The 19268-nt window shown below is 37.7% G+C and overlaps 1 protein-coding gene across 4 annotated transcripts in view; it reads left to right on the forward strand.

Moving 5' to 3' along the window:
- Positions 1 to 12180, forward strand: part of LOC136885937 (probable E3 ubiquitin-protein ligase sinah) — a 36388-nt gene extending 24208 nt beyond the window's left edge. For all 4 annotated transcript variants that reach the window (XR_011019105.1, XM_067158636.2, XM_067158637.2 and 1 more), the window contains one exon: positions 11144 to 12180. Coding sequence is in view for 3 of the 4 variants with exons in the window: in XM_067158636.2 (XP_067014737.2) it covers positions 11144 to 11644 (501 nt within the window). In the remaining variant the exon portion in view is untranslated. The remainder of the gene's footprint in view (positions 1 to 11143) is intronic.
- Positions 12181 to 19268: the final 7088 nt, after the last annotated feature.

Raw genomic sequence — 19268 nt, forward strand, 5'->3', positions numbered from 1 at the left:
CTAAGCCGTCTTAGTCCAGCTCTAACTGTCAAGATTGACTGCAGTTAGTCAGTCCCCATCCTATTCCTAATTTTGGTTTTTACTACGTTCGTTTGATTGAACAACCGTTCCACCTCTGCATTTGACCAGGGCAAAGATAACATTGATAGTGCACACACTGCTAGTTCTTCAAATGGGTTTATGTTTGATGCATCTCCATAACTGTTGACTTCACACCAAAAACTTCTAGAAATGCTGACATTCTGCCATTTATCTTTCTTTATCTATCTTTCCCTTTACTTCTGGTGGGATGCAAAACATCTCCATTAATGGAATGAAAGATTCCTTCTTTTGTCGAAGAGTATGACCAGGACATAGTCGAGCAACAGTTTTTAATAAATATCAAATGTGACCCGTCTTGTGAGATACCATTAGAGGGCTCTCCCTCAGCCCAATATGATAGTATCACAACAGTTGGCCTACGATCTTTAGGGACAGAATTATGTGGGGTATCGAATATGCTGCAGAACAGCAGCGAAGGTTAAAACAAGAAAGAGCGTCTTACACAAGTACAGTGGTACACGTTGGGGAGCAAACACAACTGTTCTGAGACCATCAGCCCTTGCCTTAGTTTATCCTGTTGTGGAATACTGCAGAGCTGTATGGCTCAGTAGCGAACACACGCAGCTACAATGAGGACAGTATCTGGCACCATAAAGTCCACACCCCTGAACTGGCTTCCTGTTTTGTCAAACATGCATCCTCCTCATACTCGAAAGTAAACAGCCTTGAAGAGTGAATGGCAGAAATGTTCCGATACACCAAGACTGTATGCAACAGTATCAAGGGAGATAAAATCTAGAAATACCTCAAGGAAGCTAGGGGCACAAGCCTAGTTAGTTAATGCACACTGAGACTTGGTGAAGGATGATCCTCTTATTTCCGTTTTCTGCTTAGTTCACGGGATTGCCGTTAGGAGTGTCTTTACGTGCTATGAACTGTTATCAGCTGTTACGAAATGATACCAAACTATACCTAGGGAAATGAAGGTTACGAAACTAGTGCGGGGGAAAGGTAGGTTTAGTTGTACTATTGCTATGGCTTTGTGTTGAGGTTGTGAATTGGAAATTAGTTCTATATTTGCAAAGATAGGTAAACCAAACCAAACCCCATGGCGCAACAGCCCCGAAGGGCCTTGGCCTACTAAGCGACTGCTGCTCAGCCTGGAGGCCTGCATATTGTGGGGTGTCGTGTGGTCAGCACGATGAATCCTCTCAGCCGTTATTCTAAGCTTTCTTGACCGGGGCTACTATCTCATCGTCAGATAGCTCCTCAATTTTAATCACGTAGGCTGAGTGGACCTCGAACCAGGGCTCAGATTCAGGTAAAAATCCCTAACCTGGCCGGGAATTGAACCTGGGGCCTGGGTAAGAGGCAGGCACGTTACCCCTGCACCACGGGGCTGGTGCAGAGAAAGGTAACAAACACTAAATTACATTCTTTTCGAACCGTGCGGGCAGTATGCGTCGCAGCAATAGAAAAATCTCTTGAAGGGGGTGTGGCTCCTAAGGTGCCACTGTTCTCATAACAGAGATTGGCCTGGATTTGTAAAGATAGATTACATCCTCAAACAGAGCCTTTTTTGTGTGTGTGTGTGTGTTTTTGTTTTGCACGGGTTGGTAACGGAAGCTGCGTGTTATGAATTCTGGGAACGACGTCATGTCAGCCAATGGCCAGTGCTAGTAGCTGATCAACTAATGTTATAAAAGTAAATGTATCTTTTTGGGTGTGCAGGATGGGTCCCTGTCATTCAAAATAAAAACATCTCTCTTCTGAAAGGATTTTAATCTAAGATTCATGTATATTTACTCACAAAGTTATATGTTATATGCTAGAGTGTTTATACTAGGTTTCTACCTGTAGGGTTAATCTCAGACCATTGTAGAGAGCCCCTCTGGTTTCAGCTTACTATTAAAGATTTGGAAATGATTGAACTGAGTGCATACGAATCATAGCATATGGAGGAACTGGCGGCATAAGTGGAGAAAGAAAAGAGAGCCCTTCTTATGATTGTGGAGACACACCTCAGACCACTCAACATATAGTTGTGGAATGCCGCTGAGGAGATTTGAAGGAAACGTTAACGACTTGCAAGCAGCTAAAGACAAAGAATGATACAGGTGTTTTAATTTCCACCTAATCAATACAAAGAGAGATGTTATAATTAAGAATTAAATCTTATATTAATTACAGGGACATGTTTCGCCCATTATAAGGGGCATCTTCAGCATTAATCTCAAACCTGAAAGGTGAATAATCAGGATCCTGATTGCTCTTAATCGAAGTTCATAAGAAAAAATACAAATTGTAAAATGAGGATACTGATGCAGGTGAGTGTTTAACATTCAAGTACTGACATAAGTCTAAAAGATGATAGAGTGGGATGACTGTTGATACAATATTCTTATAATAAAAACTTGTTAAAGCTTTACGATCGTTCATTAAGTTATAAACTTATGAGAATGTCCTTGGTTAAAACTGTGGTATCAAACTTCATGTCATAAGTTCTACAAGAATATATTCCTTGGAGTGCTGAATGGAACCTGGTTAAATGTGCCTAACAGTGGTTGAGAGTGTAAAAAGATAATTTGGAACATAAACAGCTTAATCTTTATAATGAAGTAGAAATGTGTTTTTTGATCACTCCTAGTGGAGGATAAGAAAACAGTAAAGCCACTAGACTGTGGAAGATGTTAAAGATGTTAATTTCGTATGTTAAGATAAGTCAACAGTCTTCTTTAAGTACATTGTAGAAGCAAGGAAGGGTATTCGACTGTCTGTAGTCGTATTTGTCTTAGCTTGAAGGAGCGAAAGTCGAAAGGAATGTGCAGGTTTTTTTAATGTTGATTAGTGCTTGTGGTGTAATGCCTGTAACAAGAGGAGAGTAAATACTTAGGAATAAAATTAAAGAAAAAGTGGGTTTAAATGAAAAGTATTGTAACAACAGTCATCCCACTCTATCATCTTTTAGACTTATGTCAGTACTTTAAAGCACCTGCATCAGTACCGGGTATCTTCATTTTACGATTTGTATTTTTTCTTATGAACTTCGATTAAGAACAATCAGGATCCTGATTATTCACCTTTCAGGTTTGAGATTAAGGCTGAAGATGCCCCTTATAATGGACGAAACATGTCCCTGTAATTAATATGATAGAATTTAATTCTTAATTACAAGATCTCTCTTTGTATTGAATAGGTGGAAATTAAAATACTTGCATCATTCTTTGTCTTTACGTACATTTCATTATGGACCAAACATGAGAATTATAACGTGTAATTGCATGCAGCTGTCGAAGAAGCCATCAGCTGGTTGACATCTCTGGTTGTCACTACTCACCCCTGTATGGCACCTACCAGAAGCATTGACACCAATTCTTCACATCTTAATAAAATCTATCCATTTTGTATATTTAATCTGGTACTTTTAACTATGTCAGTGATTACTTTTTTAGTATATTGAGTATTTTTTTAAACTGTGAAATTTAAGTGATTATTTGTTTGTTTATTCTGTACTTTAAACTGTTGTGTATCGTCGCCGTAAGACCTATCTGTGTCGGTGCGACGTAAAACAACTAGCAAAAAAAAAAAACTGTTGTGTCAGCGATTGATTGTAATGTATCCTCTTGCCTCATTTGTGTTTGTCCTGTGTTCTTAGTCTTTTATGAGCTGTATTCATCTTTATCTTTTTGTCTCTTCCCTTTTCCTGTGTGTACCTCTCTTTCCTCTTACCGTACACTTCCCACACATCATGGCTGAAGATCTGTAAATGAAATGACGTATGGCTTTTATTGCCTGGAATGTCCGAGGACAAGTTCGGCTCGCCAGATGTAGGTCTTTTGATTTGATGTCCGTAGGCGACCTGGGAGAAGATATGTTAAGATAGCTGAGTGAGTGCTGATGGACACAGAGGTGCCAACTATTACAGATTATCCATAATTATTACAGGTTACTCCTCGTGATTATGGCCAAAGGGGAAATTATTACAGAAAAGAGACATCATGAAGAAATAATTTCTACAGAAAAGAACGAAAAGGAAGAAAATTAATAGTTTTGAGCATTACTGTTCAAAACCTTCCTCGTTTCAATGCTTGTGAGTTGGCAACGATACTTCAATCGTCACTTCCTTTTGCTATCCTTGAGTGTTGTAAAATTCATTGTGATTGGAAAAACTCTACTCTGCACTTCTCCACTATAATATTTAATGTATTATTGCAGTATTAAGTGAAAGCTGTCAGTAACTCTCCCGCAGAAAGAGGTCTCAGTGTTTACCTGCCAGCGTGGAGTGAACTTCACGCTTGGTGGAGTGACTAGCACTGCTCGCACGGTGTACGCTTTTACTGTACTGCGATCTAGCAGTTACAGTGGAAGCTGTTTGTCTTTTAACTCATTTCTCCTTGAAGCGGAAGGTTTGAGCTTTCAAACAATATATGTTGATCCCTATTTTGATAGTGTTTTGTCACTGAAATTCGAGTGATATTTCAAGGAACTTTTATCTCTGCCACCAGGAGCAAGCACTGTTTTTGTCTGCTATCTGGTGACTACTATACACACTTCTTTCATTATACATTCATTTCCTTGTGGAGATGCACCTGTCAACAGAATCATAAATTTTATCTATTCAGAGCTCTCTTGAGACAATTTTTTTCCGTCCTTTTTACCTTATCACATGCTGTCTTACATTCCGTTGGTTGTGAGTGGAGATGGCTTGTACAAGCAAGTGTGGGTTATCGAGCATGGAAATAGAGGGTGTTTTAGAACAGTTGAGTGGTTCTAACGAAAATTAGTTTGATTCAGATGTTGATTTGAGTGATGTGGATGACATTGCTGTACGCAAAGTCCTCGGTTTGGAATCAGATACGAGTGATAGTGCACAGAATGGTAATGTGTATGTCACGGCTAATACATTTTGATGGGAAACCCTGTATTTACGTGGGTCAAATATAACAGTTGATAGGGAACCCAGGACCTCAGAATGAAGCAGTTGGGGAGTGTGATGGCGCGGAGGTTTTCAAGACGTTCTTTGCAGACGAGTTAATGGAACTAATAGTTCGTGAATCAAATTTATATGTTGAGCAAGGAACCCAATCTAGGGGATTATTACCGCTTCGTTCCAGAATGCGGGATCGGAAACCAGTCACGAAGGACGAGATATATGTACATTGTAATTGCTCTTTATATGCTAATGGTTATAATACAAAAGCCTACACTACGAAGCTATTTTTCTAAAAACTCTATTCTGTCTACTCCAGTTTTTGGGCCTGTTACTTCAATGGATAGATTTGAATCAATTAGTAATTTTATGCATTTCAAGAACGAGGCAGTTGATACATATCAGGGACCGTCCAAACTTTTCAAAATTTATCTGCTTATGTCCTACCTAAAAATCCGTAAAATAGTACCAAAGTTGTTTCTTTGAATAAAGTCTTGCACAAATCTGAGAAAGTTTAAACTTCGTGCTCAGAACTCCTCCGGCAGCATAGAGATGACCAGGCATTTAAATCCACTGCACTGAGGGGTTAATAGGAAGGAAAAAAACCAGGAGGACTTCAGGCTGACATTAAGCACATCTACACTGGAATCGCTTATTTTTCAGAAGGTGGAAGGATGCTTCAAGAAAACCCACACTGAAAAGCAACTGCTGGGTGCCACAAAAACTACGAAGAATGTTTTATGACAGAAAGGACTGGTAATGTGCAAATTTTATTGTTTTATATGATATACTGTACTTTAGAGTGGATTGCTGTCGGGAAGGGGAAACAGGGTGTCATTATCTAGAAGGTAGGAGGATGCTTTAGATTTGCCTCAAACATTTTCTGAGGGGAGGTGGCTATTACTGAAAAGCCACTTCAAAGGTTGGCACCTCTGCACACTTCTTCTTGATGAAGCTGGTAAGGAGGAATGAACTCCCGTCAGGTGCTGAGAAGAAATTGATGTTGAAGAACTGAGATTGATGAGGAGAGGGCAAATCCATTTGAATTAAAATAAAAATATATTGTGGTTCCACCTATTCAATACAAGAAAACTTATTAATGCATGGTTACATTATAAGTCAATCACAATTGGGACCAGTTTTGACCTCTAGTCGGGGTCATCTTCAGCCTGTTGTTCAAAAGGTGCAAGGTAAAAATTCACTGGCAAATAAGCAGAGTGCGTAGAAAACATAACCGGATTTTGTTTGTTATTTTTTGGTTTAAAAGAATGCGGGGAAGAGTGATGTTTTTCGACACTGCTTTTGAGTAATTTGGGAGTTAGGTTATGTATGATGCATTGTTTTAGAAAGTCTATGTCCTTGCACAATCTTAATTCTTAAGCCCATGTAATAGTAAGCTTTACGTTTTGCCTGGTTGGCTAGTTCATTGAATGATAAGAATTTGATTTGGTCCGTATTGAACTGGGGTTACAATTAACAGCTTTAAACGACGATGAAAACTCTATTCTAGCCAAAGACCTTAAGCATAATTGGCCTCACCTCAGCACACTTAATGTTGTCACCAACTTAGTAATCGATTCTGAAGTAGCCATCAATAAAATGCCGTCAGAACAAGATGGACTAAGGATTGACGTAAAAAGAAAGCTTGACAAGATTTTTGCTAATAAAAACAAAAACATTCCTCCCAATAATAATATCAACAAGGACCTAATTACTGATCATAAATGTATCTTGGAACTTAAAAAGAAAATTAATGTAAACGACCTTATCGTCACCAAATCTGATAAAAGCAACACAATTGTCAGATCTGAATATGTCGCAAAAACAAAAGACTTCTTTAACAATTATACTTTTTCAAAAGTTTAAAAAAAGACTCCACACAGAGAATTCAATGTTTATTTAAACAAACTTTAAAAAATACTTATCTCTTCACCGATCAAGAAAAAACAAAACTTGTAAACATGAACCCAGGTCTGCCCATGACTAAAGCCCTCCCCAAGATTCATAAAGCCGACATTCCCATTTGCCCAATAATCAATTACAGATCCAGTCCTTTGTATAATATATCCAAGTTCATCCAAAGATTTTTAGAAGAAACTACAAATTTTTATCTAACAAATCCATCAAAAACACCACAGATTTAATAGAAAAACTAAAGAATTTCAACATCCAACCCTATCATTCTCTACATTGTTTTAACATACCCCAGTATTCAAACCTCAAAATTATTCCCCATCATTGAAAATAAATAAATACAGTCACCTAAGTAAACTAGAAATTCAGGATTTCCATTTCTGTTTTAAAATTGGTCATTAATAATAACTTTTTCATTTTGACAACACTACATATCAACAAGATGGCTTAAAATTGGGCTCACCGGCCTCAGGCATCTTGGCAGAGATCTACCTAGAGTTCTTAGAATACACAAAAATTGATGATAATAATAATAGTAATAATAATAATAATAATAATAATAATTTTACCAATATTCCCTTTTGGGTCAGATATGTTGATGATACGCTCGTTATTATGAACGAAGAAATTAACGCTGCAGCTTCTACACTTCTACTTCTCAATAACATTGTCTCTCATATTAAATTTACTCTCGAATCCGAAACTAACAAAGCTATACATTTTTTAGATTTAACTATCAACAGACATCCTTTCTCTATATCCTACAAAATTTTTAGAAAGCCAACACAAAGAGCAACTACTATCCGACAAGATTTTACGCACCCTCAAGCACATAAACGTGCATCTTACAATAGCTTAATCTTTCGTGCCTTTAATATACCAATATCTAAAAATGTTTTTAAAAATGACTTGAATACTATCCGTGCTATGGTTATGTAGCCCAAAGGTATTGGTGAAATGTCACTGTAATATTTCCTGTAATAATTCCTTTTACACGAAAAAGGTGTAAAATCTGCAGTAAATTAAGAAATACCGTCGTTACTGGAGAAATGTCTAGAGAGATATGTATACATACTTACGGGCCATAGACAGGACTTCTTTATATTGTATTCCGCTGCTCGTGCCGTCTTTTGTTTCTTTCTTGAGGTCCAGGGCTTGCACCGACGAATGGGAGTGCTATGTCTGTGAATTGTCATTATCTTTGTCCATATGACTAGCGCGGGCAGTTCAAACAGCAAAATAGCATGATCCCTGGAGCAATAAATATATCATTTAATGCATGAGTCAGGGCACAAAACGAATGAGCAACTAATATGGATACATACTTTACTACCTTACAACTATTTTTTTCTGCTACGTCGCAGCGCTTCCGTATGCGTTTTGTTTGTCTAACACTTTCGTGCGTGATGTCTTTACTCACTGAAGTTGTTTGAATTAATTAGGTGTCATTTTCTTAATGTTGCTAATTCGTTTTGTGCCCTAACTCATTCATTAAATGATATATTTATTGGTCCAGGGATCATGATATTTTGCTGTTTTTGCTGCCCGAGCTAGTCATACGGACAAAGATAATGACAATTCACAGACATAGCACTCCCATTCATCAGTGCAAGCCCTGAACCTCAAGAAAGAAACAAAAGACGGCAGGAGCAGCGGAATGAGCAACATGAAGGAAACAACAACAATTTCAGTGAGCAAAGACATCACACACGAAAGTTTTAGACAAACAAAACACTTACGGAAGCGCTGCAACGTAGCACAAAAAAATAGTTGTAAGGTAGTAAAGTATGCATCCATATTATTCCATGCAAGTAAAATATTTTATACCATTTCTTAATTTACCGCAGATTTTAGACTTTATTTGTGTAAAAGCAATTACTATGTTGCATTTGTGACAAATATTACATTGATATTTCTCCGATACCTTTGGGCTACGTAACCCCATTGCTATTGCTGAATCTAACGGCTATAACAATTTCTTCACAGATCGAATAATTAATAAATTCAAACACTGTCCCAAGACAACCTTAACAAAAGAAAATGTAACGCCTTGGCATTTTCCACCTTTACTTTTAACAAAGATGTTTATAAAGTTACCAACATCTTCAAAAATCATATTAAAATATCTTTCAAAACCATCAACAGAAATATTGACCTCTTACATAACTCTACCTCGGTCAACAGATCTAGTGTTTTTTTTTAAATCAGGAGTTTACAGATTTAAATGCAACAACTGCAATTCCTCGTATATTGGCCCAACTGGACATAACTTTAATATTAGATATTTAGAACTTGTTAACGCTTTAAAATATAATAGATTCTCTGCTGTAGGACAGCATATACATGATTCTAAACACACTTTCACTAATATAAAACAAGACATACAAATAATTGAAATAATAAATAAAGGCCCTCTTCTTTCCACAACCAAAAATTTTCATCCATCTCGACCAATACTTCAGTCCCAATTTCAATTTAAAGGGCATTTCAGAAAAACCAAATATTCTTCTCAACTCTTTTATTTTCATTTTTAAAAAAACGTTTCTTCTTTAAACCCAAATGCAATTTTCCATGCTTTACATAGTTCCTATCCATGTCTTTTGCCCCAGTTACCTCAACCACCTGACACAACTTAGATCCACTCCCCTTACTTTTCTTTTTTAATCTCTCTTTCAAATCTACTATCTTCTTCTTTCCCCTCCTTTTTCTTACTCATTTCCAAATATTATTCCTCACTGCATATCATAAACTCTTCACTCCTTACAATATGAAATTTTATATTATATTTTCTCACACCTTTTTACTCCTCTCCACCTCATAAATTGATTTTTACTTTCTATCTTTATTTCCGCATTGAACTGAGAATTATTCTCAAATATGTCTGGCCCCGCGGTTAGGGGGCAATGCGTCCACCTGTCACCCGGCGGCCCTGGGTTCGATTCCCGGCCGGGTCAGGGTTTTTAATTGTAATGATTAATATCCCTGGCCTGGGCACTGGGTGTTTGTGACATTCTCAGTCTTCCTTTTCTCACACACAACATTCCACACTACCGCCATTCCAATTACATGCAGGTTCATACAATATTGTGCCAGTAGGGGATCCACTTGGGTCGACACCTCAAACAAATAGCTTTTTTTTTTAAATTCTCTAATATGCTTCAGAACGACTTGACCTTCAGATTGACCACTTCGCCGTCATGTGAACTCTTTGATAATTCATTTAATGATACCTTCAGTCGTCTTCTGTGATACTCAATTGTTTCCAATTCACTTATTTCTGTTCCCAGTCCGGCTCCATGGCTAAATGGTTAGCGTGCTGGGCATTGGTCACAGAGGTCCTGGGTTCGATTCCCGGCAGGGTCGGGAATTTTAACCATACTTGGTTAATTTCGCTGGCACAGGGGCTGGGTGTATGTGTTGTCTTCATCATCATTTCATCCTCATCACGACACGCAGGTCGCCTACGGACGTCAAATCGAAAGACCTGCATCAAACGCCATTTCAATCATTTCTCTTCTCACCTTCAACTTTTCTACGTGAAAACAATAACAACCAGCTATTTGTTCTTAATCTATAAAACATACAACTACAAGATCCAACATAGAGATAATTATCTCCACATCAAGATTTATAAGACCTTTGAATGCCCAGTGCATCTTTTTTATGTGATATTGAACTTATCATCTTGTGAAAAAGTTTGTTTTCTATGTCTTTTATTTGCTAGTGAATTTTTACCTTGCACCTTTATAAAAATTTAAAAGACCTTTGAATACCTAGTGCATCTTTCTTATACGATTTTGGGCCGATGACCTTCGATGTTAAGCCCCTTAAAACAAGCATCATCATTATACGATTTTGAACGTTCGTCAGTTGAAAAACGTGTGTGTTTTCTACGCACCCTTGTTATTTGCCAGTGAATTTTTACCTTGCACCTCTTGAACGACAGGCTGAAGATGACCCTGACTAGAGGTCGAAACCGGTCCCAGTTGTGATTGACTTATAGTGTAACTTTACATTAATAAGTTTTCTTGTATTGAATAGGTGGAACCACAATATATTTTTATTTTAATTGTAATCTCAGTTCAATACGTACCAAATGAAATTCTTATCATTCTATCCATTTGAAGACGGCATTATATGAAGATTTGAAGATCGTCCTTCTCCCCCTTCCCCTCTCATTCCACACTGACCTGTCATTGTGTTCATCATATTGTGTTCCTTTCGATGTTCCTTTGACTTGATTTACCTTTGTTTCAGTCGTGTTCCTATCAGCCGTACGAATGTCTAGCATTCAAGAAGTCTGGCTGCAACTGGCAAGGGTCGCCTGCTGATCTTTTCACTCACATGACCACCGCTCACAAAGACTGTCACGTCTATCAGGATTTTCCCATAAGAATTCATTTCTTCAAACATGTGGCCTTGAATGGCATTCGACTTGCCAAAGTGGACAACGAACTGTTCTGGGTACATCTGCGACAAGATCCTGAGGATTCGAAATATTTTCGTGCCGTGCAGCACATAGGCAAGACGGAAAGCGCTCCAGAATATGAATACAGTTATCATCTTCAGCTGATGGACAGCGTTCATACCGGTGTCATGTATAAGAGGAGGGTATACTCGGAGAAGGACAATATGGACGAGGAATATAAGAACAATAATACTATCTCTAATTTGTTAAACTTTGTTGCACAGTGCGGTCACAAGGGCAACTCTCTTCCATGTATATTCAACATTTCCAAGGTGGAGAGTCCAGAGTAGGTACAGTCAAATTGTGTTTGAGATATTTTATACCAGAAATGTGTACTTTCTCACTTAATACAGTATTTGCTTCGTTCTCCGTTATAAAGTAAAATTGTAGCATAGAAAATTTATTTTTCATTCCTTCTTTCCTTTTTTCTTTGGAAAGTTATCCTAGCCTTTATCATCACTAAACATTGGGGTTTACAGTCTAAAATCTTATTAGATACCTAAAATAGGCTGTTTTTCAATGTAAAATATAAAAAAAAATTATAATGTTGTCCGTTTACTTCAAATTTTTGCCTCATACATTGTGTTTATTGTGGTTTAGTTTTAAAGAAGTTGAAAATATGAATGATGTACGTTAATGTTGACATTACAGGAATACAGCTTCATAGAATTTAGTGAAATTCGGTAGTTAAGTTCAACTATATTTATATATTATTTGACTAGTGTACAGCATTAACCCAACGAGTACTGCCGTCTATTCAAGTTTCATGTTGAATGTTTGAAATTGTTTCCTGACATCGTACTGGCAGGTTTTTAGAACAATGTTGGGGGTTTTAAAATCACAGCAATAGAACCCGCTTTTGGGTGGTTAGGCCGTGTGCATTATGCAGAGTTTCGTCCAGACGTGCCATTTGGACTCATCAGCTGGAATGGCACGCCCCTCCAGGACTCTGCTTAGCAGTAGCAGACCAAACTGCGTGGCCTCGCTGTGTTAGCAAATCAAGTTTGCTAACCTGCTAAAGGAGAAATCATTTCTCCGTTCAAAAAAAGGCTCCCCCATTGGAGATACAATGTCAAAAAATGCTTTCACAGCCGCAGATCTTAAAATCACAGCAATAGAACCCGCTTTTGGGTGGTTAGGCCGTGTGCATTATGCAGAGTTTCGTCCAGACGTGCCATTTGGACTCATCAGCTGGAATGGCACGCCCCTCCAGGACTCTGCTTAGCAGTAGCAGACCAAACTGCGTGGCCTCGCTGTAACCTGCTAAAGGAGAAATCATTTCTCCGTTCAAAAAAAGCTCCCCCATTGGAGATACAATGTCAAAAAATGCTTTCACAGCCGCAGATCTTAAAATCACAGCAATAGAACCCGCTTTTGGGTGGTTAGGCCGTGTGCATTATGCAGAGTTTCGTCCAGACGTGCCATTTGGACTCATCAGCTGGAATGGCACGCCCCTCCAGGACTCTGCTTAGCAGTAGCAGACCAAACTGCGTGGCCTCGCTGTGTTAGCAAATCAAGTTTGCTAACCTGCTAAAGGAGAAATCATTTCTCCGTTCAAAAAAAGCTCCCCCATTGGAGATACAATGTCAAAAAATGCTTTCACAGCCGCAGATCTTAAAATCACAGCAATAGAACCCGCTTTTGGGTGGTTAGGCCGTGTGCATTATGCAGAGTTTCGTCCAGACGTGCCATTTGGACTCATCAGCTGGAATGGCACGCCCCTCCAGGACTCTGCTTAGCAGTAGCAGACCAAACTGCGTGGCCTCGCTGTGTTAGCAAATCAAGTTTGCTAACCTGCTAAAGGAGAAATCATTTCTCCGTTCAAAAAAAGGTTCCCCATTGGAGATACAATGTCAAAAAATGCTTTCACAGCTGCAGATCTTAAAATCACAGCAATAGAACCCGCTTTTGGGTGGTTAGGCCGTGTGCATTTCTCCTTTAGCAGGTTAGCAAACTTGATTTGCTAACACAGCGAGGCCACGCAGTTTGGTCTGCTACTGCTAAGCAGAGTCCTGGAGGGGCGTGCCATTCCAGCTGATGAGTCCAAATGGCACGTCTGGACGAAACTCTGCATAATGCACACGGCCTAACCACCCAAAAGCGGGTTCTATTGCTGTGATTTTAAGATCTGCGGCTGTGAAAGCATTTTTTGACAATGTTGGGGGTTGTTTGATATGTTCAGCTAAGTTTATTCAGTGTTTTATCATATCTTGTATGTTCTGTGATGAAGTTCTGTTCCAGCATCTGTAGTCGTGTAATCTAACTTCTTCCGCGATTCTGCCACGAATTACGACAACACCCAGTAACTGTTTTCAACCTATAGTAAAAAGTTTCAGAGAAAAATTCTGATGTATATTCTATCCCTTCCAAAATATCTGTATTGATGAGAGCCTAGTTGCTTGGAAAAGTCGCCTAAATATTCCATCAAAGCAACACGTCTGGTATAAAGGTGTTGATACTTTGTGATTGTGAAACTGGATTTATCCCTGATTTTATTATTTATACCGGAAAGGAACATGATGACAATCTTGGAGTGTCTGGGTCAATTACCGTACCTTAAAGAAACTGTTGTAAAGTCAAGTCAGTGTGTTGTAAAATATACAAACTTGATCACACATAGAGTTTTTGTCAATTTTACTATTCCTTTCAGTATTTTGAGGAAAATATTTTCTATGCCATTGTTTTCAATTAAATTGAAGATATAAGTTATACCATAAGTGTAAAGTATGTAACTTTATTAATAGAGAAAGGTTAGAATCAAAATAACGTAAAATTAAGGATTCAAAATTTTCAAGAAGAAACTTGCTCCTGGTGGCCTGCAAGTATCACCAAAAACCCACTGATCAAAAGGTTAAAGGGGACCGAAACAGAAAATCTCAAATTTCTCCGATAACATTAGCTGTTTTACAAAACATCACTCTCATTTTCGTTCCGTATTGAAAACTGCAATCTCACTTAGTTTACAAAAGGAGTATATTTATTGCCCCACCTATTCAGTACAATTAGTCTTGTGATATTAGTTTCATTTTTCCGTATCGACGGGTCTACAATTCACAATTATATGGGTTTGATGTTACCACGTAATCAGTAATATATGCATTCACAAATAAAGTAAAACCTCGTTAAAGACGTTTCTGCAGGGACAAGGAAAAAGAACGTGTTAAGTGAGAAAACGTACTACTGAATATACGAATAAAAACTATCCAACAGGGATCTGGAAACACTAGATACGATTTTTTCTGACATGAGGTCATTTTACGTCGTGTAACCGCGGGTACAGCGAAAATTATATCTACAATTTCTCAAGATTAGAGGAAAGTATTAAAAGGTTTGTAAAACACGAGAGAAGAAATATGAAAACCTTTTCTGCTGGGGCTTGTAACATAAATGCACTGAAAGGTGTAACAAACAGCAAACAACACACATTGAAACATTGGAAGTATTATTGTAGATCACACTCTTTCTAAAACAAACGTTATTAGAAGCCTTTTATTTCGGAGCAGTGGGTTATTGAACATTATATTTTCCGATCACACTCTTACACAATGAATTAGAGGTTAAACCCGACCATGTGTGACCTGGAGGAATGACTTTGGCTGCCATATTGAAATCGACGAAACTTCAACTCGAGTGATTGAAACAAGACTCGAAGGTTTGAGTTCAATATTCGTGACCTCTGTGCGTTTAAAGATGTGGGCGCCAGTTCACTTTTTGGCAGATTTTAATTTTGTGTTCATGAATAAGAAATTACACTACTTTGTCCGTATCCGTAACTAGGCTGTCACAGGACAAATATGCACCAGGATAGTGAGTTTCACATGATTATGTACCTAATCCAGATATAGGCTACCATATCATGCGACAAATATTCACTACACTTCACTGTACCACTCAAGGAAAAATAAATTTCTGACTTCCTTATAGAAAGCAAAATACAGGTACAAGCACAAACAGGCTCAGTGTTTTTCAGCTATCTCGCTGCTAACCGGCAAGCAAAAGTGAACATTCCGGAGGCTAACGGCTTGCTCTCCGAAGGTGCAACTTATCCTGTGAAGTTCAACAATTCAAGGCTTTTCCCGGTAATCATGCAATTATGGCGACAGCTATTACCCGAGTTGGAAATCACATTTCCTTCACAAGGATGACAAATAACATTTTCAGGGCTAGGAAAAATGTGATCGTACTAAGCGGTAATAGAGAAAATTCTTAACCCGATAAGAGAGTTATTTTTATATAGATTTAATACGATGAGAATCGGGACTTCAAATTTGCGATGTGTTAAGCGGGAAAATGTATTAATGAGGAACGCGCTGATGTTTCACTGTATATATGTATTTGTATTTTAAATTACATTGCAGTACTACTTTCGGCCTTGTAGGCCATCTTCAGCTGGATATATTAAAATACTAATCTCTAAAATAGTATGGTTCACTGCTGTCGAATACACTATTCTTATCTTCAAAATGTTATTATAGTTTAATGTCCCAGTTCAGTTTCACTGTTGTCTTAAAATATTTTCATAATCAAATAAGGTCGTTAAAACTTGCTGTGCACCATTTGATTGCTTGTGAAATACAAGTATGTTTCTGAAATTAATGCATAGGGTAATATTGTATTTAATAGCCCACTTGCTACTGAATGTTATTGCGTAGCTGTTTAGTTTGACTAAGAGGGAACGTCCTTGGACCTTGTGATGGCTGTTTATGGCTCACATGGATATGAATTGTAGAATGTAAGGTTGTATCTCTTGCGTGGTATCAAGGGAGTAAGTTCAAAATGAGTATTCACTACCTCTTATGTTCACATTTGATACGGCAGTCTTCAATACCGTTCTTGGAGATCCCAAATCCTCCCTTGAAAAGGACTAACGAAAAATTAGACCCACTCTACCTGCTTCAGCTTAAAAAGTCCTTCACGAATGTGTAAAAATAAAATCTAAATTCATTGTCTGACATTGTAGTATTCCCTCATAAGTCCATCAACAGCAATGTGGAAATATAAGGTGCAAAACAGCCTGGTAATCTGCCCTCATTAGTGAGGACAGTAATGAAGGTGACAGTCAACTCACATGACCGCTCCACACACAGAACTCACGGTTCATAACTTTTGAGGCAAGTCTGCTTTTATATACTTGGTGATGAATTTCTAGTATCATCGGGGTATGACTAGAATAAGAAAATTCAGAGACACTGGACTAAAGGGACAACAGAACAGGTTGGAACCCCCCCCCCCCCCCCACCGTTCTGATTTACTCTCCCCTTTCAGGAACTACCGAAAGAGACTTCAAGAGGGTTGGCAATTGTCTTCCTATGTAACTGTACCTTCACTCTTAGAGTGAGATTGATTACTTTAATTCTAAATACGGTATAAGAGGTTTAGAACTTTGAATTAGAAAGGTTCAAGAAAAAGGAAATTCTCATGCAGTTGTATACTAGGCCTAAAATAAGTTATGGAATATTTTTAAGTTTGTTATATTTAACTTGCAAATAACTCATACTTCATAACTTCAACTTGTTCACAGATTGACAAACCTTCATGTTTAGATGCCGTGACGCTCAAGACAAAGCAACTGATGAGGGTGTGAAGAGAAAAATAAAGTTGATGAATATTGAATTTTCACGACCACATTTGATTAAAAATAAACCTGCAGATGTGTCAATTTGATGGCGGTAACTGAATTTCAGACCAGTCATTCAGACGACATTTAATGAATTTCTTTCTTTACCTGTTTCTAACTAAATGTTCTGGAGAGTTACCAGGTACACAACTGCTAAGATACAGTACACTTATTGTCTGTTTTGCAATACAGTACATTTCTCTGCATTTCTCAAAACCGTTTTTTTCTTTCCCTTTGTAACCTGCAGTACAGTTTATTCAGGGCCAAATTCATAAGCAGCTCTTTAAAAGCCCCTTATAAGCTAGGTTTCATTTTATATTACCTACTTAAGTGTCCCACTTATTGCTATACCTCCTACACACACTGAAGGGCCATATTCATAATCAGCACTTATATATAAATGAAACCCTTACGTAATAAGGGATCACTAATAATAAGTATTCACTTACGAGTTTACATTTCATAGACAGCACTTAAAGAGCACACTCATTGATACAGTATCACTGAAGATGTGGCAATGCTGTATATTATGCACATGCTTCCTGGATCGTGTAGTTCTGGCTACCGAATAGTGGGATGATCTATTGTGTTTTGTTTATCGAAGGACATTGCGGGGACCGCGCACAAAATTTTTTAGGTTAAAAGATCATCTATATTGTATTTGGTTATCAGAATGGATAACAAAACAGTGAGCTGAGACGGCACCTGCAAGAACTTGTGTCGAAGTACATGCACATAATATAGAACTAGTAGACCGACGCAGTTTCTCATCAGAATATGAATGATGTGAGGAAAACTTGTTGTAGACAATGCAAACTACGATAATGCCCAGAGTCTAATTTTCTTCTTAATATAATATGTTTATAGTTATCCAGGTACTTGAACCTATGCAGATATTCATCCAAATGTAGAATATCTAGCCTTACAACGCTTTTAATGATTTGACATATCCGTAGCCGTTACGTTGTAATAGGCCTAATTACTTCCCCAATAAAAAGTAAATAGTATGTTTTGATGTGCGATGCCATAATTTCAGAAACTTCTGATATAATCCGGCAAACGTTGGATGACTAACCTGATATAATTAGCACAAATCAATCTTAAAATAAATTATAGTAGTGCAATACGTTCATTTTTCTTATAACTCAGTATAGTTCTCTACTATTCCATAGACCTACAGTCTTAATAACTTATCAACTTGTAACACATTTCCAATTAATTAGGTGAAATACCGGTGATGATGATGGTGATGATAACAACAATAATAACAACCTGAAATTAAGAGGTGGCATAAAATCTCAAAACAATATCTTCATTAATGGTGAGATAGTGAGTCCTCTAGAGGTTACATTCACAATTTTGATCACTTAAGTTCAGGGCCCTTGCCTGGTCTTTGTACATTTAACGGCTGATGATGTTCGCAATGCCGAACGAAACATCTTCCGTTATTTAAGCCATTCTTTAAGACACCTCATGATTATTTTATAATTCAATGAGTGCATTATATTGTATTGAGTAGGTGGTTGTTAATAAAAGAATTTTATAATTTTAATACAGTATCCAGTATTCGGGAGATAGTGGGTTCGAACCCCACTGTTGGCAGCCCTGAAGATGTTTTTCCGTGGTTTCCCATTTTCATTAAGGCCATGGTCGCTTCCTTCCCACTCCTAGACTTTTCCTGTCCCATCGTCACCATAAGACCTATCTGTGTCCGTGCAAGGTAAAGATTTTGGATTTTTGTTGTTCATTATCAGCGCCAAGGTACGAGAAAATGGGTGAACAGAATTTAATAAAAATCAGCATGTAAAGTCGGGGAATAAGGAATTATAGTCTACACTGTAAATAATTTTATTCACCCTGTTCGAAATGGTAGTTTAGGGGAAGGTGCCAAAAATGTAATTTTGAATTACCTATCTTATTGGTCATATTGAAAAGTACTACATAACCTAAGTTATAGAGAATACAATTTCCGATTATTTATATCTTATTCAGTTTTACCGTACCGACTATAATAATATTGGTGATGGTGATTAAATTGTGAAGAATGAGAAAAAAGTCATGAAGGAACGATCGCTTGATTAATAACAAAGGAGGAGTCGTGAAAGAAAGGAGAACTCGCTGTACATTAGATGCTCTAATATCACAAAGTCGGAAGAAAACTAAATGTGAAAGCCTATAATATAGAAAGCTAATAGAATTGATCAATAATATTACATTGACCATTGTTTGTTGTGATGTACTTTGTGTATTTTACTGTCATTTACCTCTGGTAGATGGAATTACTACTCTGTACCGAG

This window comes from Anabrus simplex, chromosome X (assembly GCF_040414725.1).
Source record: "Anabrus simplex isolate iqAnaSimp1 chromosome X, ASM4041472v1, whole genome shotgun sequence".
NCBI classification, from domain to species: domain Eukaryota; kingdom Metazoa; phylum Arthropoda; class Insecta; order Orthoptera; family Tettigoniidae; genus Anabrus; species Anabrus simplex.